This window comes from Crocodylus porosus, unplaced genomic scaffold (genome assembly GCF_001723895.1).
Source record: "Crocodylus porosus isolate Cpor-Errol unplaced genomic scaffold, CroPor_comp1, whole genome shotgun sequence".
Lineage (NCBI taxonomy): Eukaryota > Metazoa > Chordata > Crocodylia > Crocodylidae > Crocodylus > Crocodylus porosus.
In genome coordinates, this window is record NW_017728917.1 from 15,472,798 (window position 1) to 15,480,276 (window position 7,479).

Consider the following 7,479-nt stretch of genomic DNA (forward strand, 5'->3'; position numbering starts at 1 on the left):
GGAGTCTCCAAATTCTTGGCTGTTCTAAGGAATGTTGGTATGGTATCTATGATGTGGGCCCCTACCACCCCTGTAACACATTGCCTGTGCACACATGTGACTGCTGTCAGTCACATACAGGCTGTCACACAAGGCTGCCTAGTGGTGGTCAGCAGAACAGTGGTACGTACCATGGGCAGCTGACATCTCCGTGGAAACTGCTCTTTCCAGTCCCTACTGACTTTGTTAGCCAGATCTCAGAAGCAGTGCTGCCCCCTGCACCCATCCTCTTTGTCCTGTGAATGGCCTACACATCATCTCTGGGTAATGTCATCCATAAACATGCATTCAACTACCATTGCTATGTAGATGTCTCACAGAGCCTCATGTCTGCTCCTGACTGCTCTTCTGTCTGCACTAAAACTTGAGCCTGCCTCTGCTGTCTCCCTGTGGAGGCTAGAAATCTGTGCAGGTTCAACATGGCTACAACAGATCTCTAACTTCTCCCCACCCTAGGCTTCACCTTCTTTAATTACCATAAATTACCCACCTTGTGTCTTGGATTCAATCTGTGCATCATCTTTGATGCAGACCTCTTGCTGGGGTCTCACTTCCAGGCTGCATCTACGCAACCCTAAGACACAGACTTTCCTACCCAGCCATGCAACTGGCTCATCACCCCATACCTCAGGGACTGCAGCATCTTTTCCTCCAGCCTGGACACCTGGAATCTCGCCTTGCAGGTGCCTCTCCAAACTGCTGCTGCAAGAATCATTCTCCTGGCCTCCCGCTTTGTCCATGTCACCTGGCCCCCATGCATCCCTCCCCATGTTTCCAGCCCACCAGCAGAAGCTACTTGTCTTCCCTGTCATGGCCCTCCCTGCCACTTTGCATTCAGTACTGAGATGTTGAACCCCATGTCAGATTGGCCTGGGTCCCTGCCTTTGTCACCCACTGGCTATGTTTCCAAACAAGCCCTTCTCGCTTCCACCCACGCTTAGGAGAAGCTCCCTGTAAACATCCACAAAGCCTCCTCGTCCTCCTCCAAATGCCTTCTTAAAAACTGCTGCTGCTTTGTTGCCTTCAAAAACTTGACAGCAGCTGGGTGGCTGGTGCGCTGAGCCCACTGCCTGTCAAGCTGACTAATATTGTCTCCTTGCTTCCTTGTGCTCCCCCCAGTCTGTCTGCATCCATCTGTTGTCTCTGCTCTTTAACACTCTGAGGAAGGGATTGGCTTTTGTTCCAGGCTTGTACAGCACCTGGCACAAAAGGTCCTGCCCATGACTAAGGCCTTAGGTGCCACAGTATTAGCAATAAGATTTACAGTGAAAAACAGAGAGGTGGGGCTGAGATGGTCCAGATACGTTGTACTAAAGGCCTCAGTCTGTTCTTAATGTCTCTTAGCCATTCATGCTGTTCATTGGGGTGGGATGAACCTTTTGATTACACCCTGATGTGAAAAAGAAACAGCTCAATCACACTGCTTAGTCTTTCCCCCACAGTGGAAGAGACCAGCTAAGTCCTGTGTGTGGTAGTGCATTTTAACTATTCTAGGCTACCCAGTTTTTGTAGGCCAGTCTGTGGAATCGCTGCTCAGACTCTGGTTGAGGAAGCGTGCTCTGTTTCTTGGGAGGTTTCATGTCATTTATGCACATTTTGGAGTGCACTGTTCCAGGAGGCAGGCTTGGCCAGTGTCCATTGCTACACATGCCTGCCTTTGTAGCCTCGCAGTTAAGATGGAAGACAGTGGTGGGGGCTGGCAGTGCCCCAACAGATTGGTCAAGAGCATGGAAAGGTTGCTTTATCTCAAACCATGCTTGGCAGTGAAGAAATTCTCCTGTTTTTAAACGAGTCCTTGAAATTCAGGTCATATGAAGGATGATGTTGATTTTTTATGCTCTCTTGCACAACAATGGCGCTGCAGGGGTTTTCCCACTTTTTCTGTTTTGTTTTTTGTTTTTTTGTATTCCTGTCTTTGTAATTCAGGTTTTATTTATACTGTTGACTTCTTTGATCATAGCTTTCAGGCCTTGGTGTCTGGTTTTCTTCCTGAATTATTTCTATGCTTCAGTTTTATTAGCATTTTTTCCTCACGTTGGAAGCCCTTTCCTGATTCATATAAGGAGTTTACAGAGAGAAGGGTCATTGTGAGCACCTAGCCTGACCTGCTTAAGGCAGCAAGTGAATTCCATTCAGAAGAGCTTGCATAAAGTCAGCACGTTTCAGGTAGGGCTGGCTATAGCAGATATTCTAGAGATAGCAAAGGTTTCAAATGGTAGAGCTTCCAAACCTTGTTTCTTTACTTGTCTGCTATTTGCATCTCAAACCAGCCTTTCCACAGTTTTGCCTGGGATTCATGTCAAGCTAGCCAGCCTATAGCCTTCCCCTTTAGAACTGATCTTCCATCCTGTTCATTCCCCTTTTCTGGGCTAGTTGAGAACATCGCATTATGACTTACCATTGTACCAGGGTCTCACAAAACCCAACACAATAACATCCAGGAACAAACAGTATGCACAAAACAGACAATTGAGCTCTAGTCTTCTTTCAAAAGTCCAAGTATTTCTTATTAATAGTGATTCAAAAGTATTGTTTATTAATTCAGAAGGTCGCCACTGGGTTTTTATTGGAACGGTCTTCTAGCTAGCACAGAGAAAGGAGATAATTGTAGAGAAGATAAAGCGCCTTTTGGAAATAGGAACAGCCACGTAGTATCTAATTCAAAAGAAGCCATTTTAAGTGAGGGGTAGAACTGACAGTGGAAAGCACAGCTCCTTCATCCTTCCTTGTGGATTCAGGGTTATTCAGATTCACACAGGAGATGCTTTTTGCCCAGGAAGGAAGCTTAAATCTTAGATAACATAATCCTTCATTTATTAATTGACAGTGGCAGTGACTTAACTACTGACAAAGTTCTGTAGGGTGGATTTGTTTCCACAGGAGTGAGGGGCACTTTCCTCGCTCCCCTCCTACTCTCTGCAGAAGGAGCTGCCATGTCTGTGAAAGGAGTTTATGGACCCCTTCGGATGGTGACTGCCATACATTTATTCAGAGTTAAAAACCAGCTCCCTCCTGCCTTAGCAAATTAGTCTCACGATTAGTCTCACATGATCCTGAGTCATGGGATGGAGAAGGCACCTGGGGCTTCCCAGAGAAAGCAACAAGCTGGGTCTGATATGAGACCCCAGGATTGCTGAGAGCAGTGGGGAGGCCTCAGGACCTGACTTGCCTGAGCCAGGGCTGGAGGAGGCTGGAGCTGGGGGGCAGCATCAGGACTCACATGCTGAACCCATTGGAGCAGGCTGGCAGCAGGGGGGGCAGAGGCATGGTTTGCCAGCTGGCTCATCTGAGCTGGAGCCAGAGGGTGGGGGGCAAAGGAAACTGCCAAGGGACAGAGCATGACAGAGACTACTTCTGTGGGGAGCTCTTCTGGGGGTGTCCCCCTCCTAAGAGCTTAGCTGCATGGAAGGGAGCAGATCCTGTACTGACAGGGAGCTCAAATTAGGGTATCAGTGTTCTGGTCTTTTGACCAGCAAGTGCATTCACGCCAGGGACTGGCCCACTTCAGTGCCGGCCTGCCTTTCATTCTGGTCTTTTGCAGTAACTTCCAGGCATGATGCAGCACCAAGCTGCGTGGGGTCCCCTGGGAGAGGGGTCGCGTGTGGGCCTGCTGTGCTGCCTCGGGGCACGGGCACGTACACAGCTGGTGCCCTGAGCTGTAGTACACCTGCAGAGCTCCTCCCGCCTTGTCTCATCACCAAGCAGCCATACCTCCATTATGTTTCCATGGCAATATGCATATAAAGGCCATTCTTTTGATTCTAGGGACTCCTGTAAAACAAGGAAACAAAATGGCACAATGCAAAAAAATGTTTAAGGGCGTCAGTATCGAAGGTTGCGTGCTCCGTGGGGTCCAGGCGGTCCCACTGCAGTCTCCTGCACCGAGTTAGGCCAGTCACACACACAACACCAAGGTCACACCAACAGGCCACATGTTCCCACTGAAGGGCCTGACAACAGACTGAGGATGAGCCCCTGGGATGCCGCCGTCCCTCCCAGCTTGCAGAGCTACCGAGGCTGTGGCCGCAGAGATGCTCTTGTGAAGAGCTGCCTGGGAGGAGACAGTGTTTGGGGGAACAATGTCAGAGCCCAGGAGAAGCTAGGCCTGATCCTTCCAGGGACCTGAGCCCTTCTGAGGAGCTGGGGTCCGAACCCAGCCACGGACAGGTCTGTGCACCATCACTAATAGCAGCGCTGTGCTGGAGGCAGTGCAGGCCCTTCTGTGGGTCGATCGCTACGCTGGCAGGCAGCTGCCAGGAGAAGGCGGGGGCATCTGGGCTTTGTTTCTGACGGCCTCGCCTAAGCATGGTTACAGGAGCCTGGTATCCTGCCGCAGTGGTGCCTACGAGTGCATGCTCCCCACTAACGATACATGCCTGGCTTGGGGTGCTCTTCAGCGGCTGTGGGGCCATGGCCAGTCCCCAGACCTGGTCTCTAGCCTGCACAGTATGTGGCATCAGCCTCGTTTCTGGGTCGTGCAGAGCATCTCAGGCACCCCCGCTGCAGGGGAATGTGCTGCTGTGGCTCCAGGAAGGTGCAATGGAGACCTTCCCTCAGCCCCCAACCCCTGCCAGCCTTGCAGGAGGCTCCCAGCTGGTGCCCGGTGCTGTAGGCTCACGACCCAGCAAGCCTCCTCTCCGGCTCAGCGACTGAGCATGTGCTTGAGATGAGCGGAACGAGGCCGGCAGGCAGATGCGGCTCCTGGATGAGAGCGGGTGTTTTGCTGCCTCTTCCGGGATGGTGGGAAGTGGTGACTCCAGGGTGGCCCTGCCCCAGTCTCCGGCCTGCAGCCCCGTGCTCCCTAAGGTTGGACCAGCACTGCCACCTGCTGGGGCACAGCTCCCATAGCTCACCACACGTGCCTGCCTGGTGGGGCTCAGTGCTTGGCAGGATTCGCTCCAGCGCTGCCCTGCTGCACCTGTCGACATGAAATGCATCTTCAGGAGAGGCCCCGGGTATGAGCAGAGTGATCAAAGTCACAGCCCGCTCTGATCTGTCATTCCCGTGGGGAGCAGCATCATTAATGCATCAATCTTCTGATTCATCAGATGGGGGATCTGCCAAACCCAGAGCTCATGTGCACAAAGCAGGATCCCAAACACCGACCCTCAAGCGACTCCATTCCCTCCCAGCTCCAAGCTGCCCCCTCCTGCCCGACTCAGACATATTCCCAAAGCCCCAGCTCCTGGAATCCTGTGACTCACACTGTCTCAGCCTTCATCCAAGGACAGGAAGTGAAAGCACTTGTGACCTCTCACTTGTGCCAGACACTCAGTGAATCTGCCCATGGCAGCTTCTGTTGGTGTCTTGTTACCAGTGTCGAGGAAACTGAACCTTATTTATGCGCCACATGTGTGAGTGCCTTGATTTTGTATCCTGTGCCCAAGGCTGGACGAAGTCAGCAGAAAGCTGTGGTGCGAGCGAAGGAAGGCATTGCTAGGGCACGGTGTGCTGAGAACGAGACATGGGAGGGGCTGGCAGGGCTCATGCAGCATGAAAGTGGGGGAGCAGCAGCCAGGAGTGCCTTTTGTGAGCCTCTGGGCTCCACTGCAGAGGCAAGAACAAGCCACAAAGCGAGGGACATGGGTCTCTGGTCTGGAAAGAGAAGACACATGGGTGAGTTGCAGGTCTGCCGGCTCCACAGGCCCACTGCCCTCATCCCTGCTTTGAGAGTGCATTTCCACGTGCCCCCTGTGGTACCAGGGGTAGTGGTTCTGCCTGGTATTGAGCTCTGGCTTCTTCCCCAGACCCAAGGAAGGTCACTTCATGTCCAGAGGGTGTCTAACTTCTTTCCCAACTGTACACCTGGTTCAGTTTAAGGGATCACCAAACATGCCCAGGTTCAGGGGGCAGGCACCCCAGGGAAGATGGGACAAGGGAAGATGGCCTGGGGAGATACAGAGCCTGCTGGAGCTGCCAGCACGGAGCGGCCAGACCGGCTCCTGGCTGGCCCTGCTGTGGGTGTTCTGACCACGCGCTCGTAGGTGCAGCTACTGTTCATGGCTGTGACCAGCCCCCATGGTTCACAGAAGCCAGCGATGCCTCCACATACCGCTGATCCTCAGAGCTGCCCACTTCGGCATCTAATGATGGGGTTTTGCAGGATCGCTGGTGGCCGCAACCACACAGCAGCACCAGAGCATGAGTCCCAGCTGGCAGGGGCATACCTGTGTGCCTGTGCATCTGGCTGTTCCTTTGTGCTGTCCAGTGGACATGTGCATGTGTCCGTGTCAGTGTCTTCATCTGTGCTAGAAGTGCTGCGAACGGCTGCATTTTCCTGGGCCCTGCACTCCCTGCCTGAGCCCCTGCCGCAAGGCTCCCATGCTTCCTGCAGAGCCCTTCCTGCCTGGCCTGGGCAGCCCAGTCCTGGCGCAGCACCACCACGCGGTCCCTGTGGCCGGACACGGGAGCGGTGGGAACCGGGGGCTGTGGTGCCGGCTAGGTGCCACTCACTGCACCCCGGGGCCCACAAGTCTGGCCCCTGCCTGGCGCTGTGACCCACGTGGCAAGCACGAGGGCTGAGGAGCTGGGCTGCCTGCCTGCTGCTCAGGTCCCACCCCTGTCAGGCCAGGGGCGATGCATGCTTCTCGCAGGGGCTGTGTGTGCCGGTGCACAAGGCCATGGCCCCGTGCCCTGTTGCAGCCAGCGGGATGTGCTAGTTCCCCATACCATAGTAGTTGATGCTCTTGCGGCATTTCCACTTGGCTCCACTTGGCTGCCCAGACATGCGGCTTGCAGGAGCTGCCATCTGCTGCCATTGGTGTGTGTGTGGCTGCAGCCCCCCCCGGGGACTCCATGGGGAGGGGAAGAATGGGGCTCTTGTGTCATGGGGGCCCCCATGAGTGCAGCGCAGCTGGGGGGGAGTGATCAGGCACCAGTGTACGGGCTGCAGAGCAGTTGCCTGTGCTGCTGCGACGTTGGTGGGGGCACAGGGGCCCCAGACTCCTCTTGCCCAGCCCAGCTCTTGGCACGGGAGCAGCTGAGCCTCCCCCAGGGGGTGCGGCTGGAGCTGGCCCAGTCCCAGGGCTCTGGACTCTGGCACACCTGTCCTCCCACAGCTCCGCACGGCAGTGCCTGGTGCAGACCCTGGGGGCAAGGGCGCAGGCTGGTGCTGCAGGTGCCAGTTGTGGGGCCAGGCCCAGTCACGATGGTGCTGGCCGAGGTCACCCTATCCCGGCTCCACCCGCAGCTCGCCTCGGCCCGGCCCGGCCCGGCCCCGGCCCGAGGGGGCAGGTGCTCGGTGCTCGGTGCCGGGGCTGGGCTCTGGGCCTTGTCTGTGCCCGGAGCAGGGCCGCCTTCCTGCCCCTTTGAAGCCGCCCGGCCCGGCCCGGCCCGGCCCGCGCTAATCCCGCGGCCCGCGTGCCGGCGGGGCCCAGCACTGCGGTGCATCCCGCAGCAGCCCGGCCGGGCCAGGCGAGGCGGAGCTCGGAGGGGCCAAGC

At 55.5% G+C, this 7,479-nt stretch overlaps 1 protein-coding gene across 1 annotated transcript in view; it reads right to left on the reverse strand.

The window, feature by feature from the left end:
* Nucleotides 1-6,694: 6,694 nt before the first annotated feature.
* Nucleotides 6,695-7,479, reverse strand: part of IL17RC (interleukin 17 receptor C) — a 4,561-nt gene continuing 3,776 nt past the window's right edge. The window contains exon 17 of the mRNA XM_019537002.1: nt 6,695-6,754. Within this exon, the coding sequence (XP_019392547.1) occupies nt 6,695-6,754 (60 nt within the window). The remainder of the gene's footprint in view (nt 6,755-7,479) is intronic.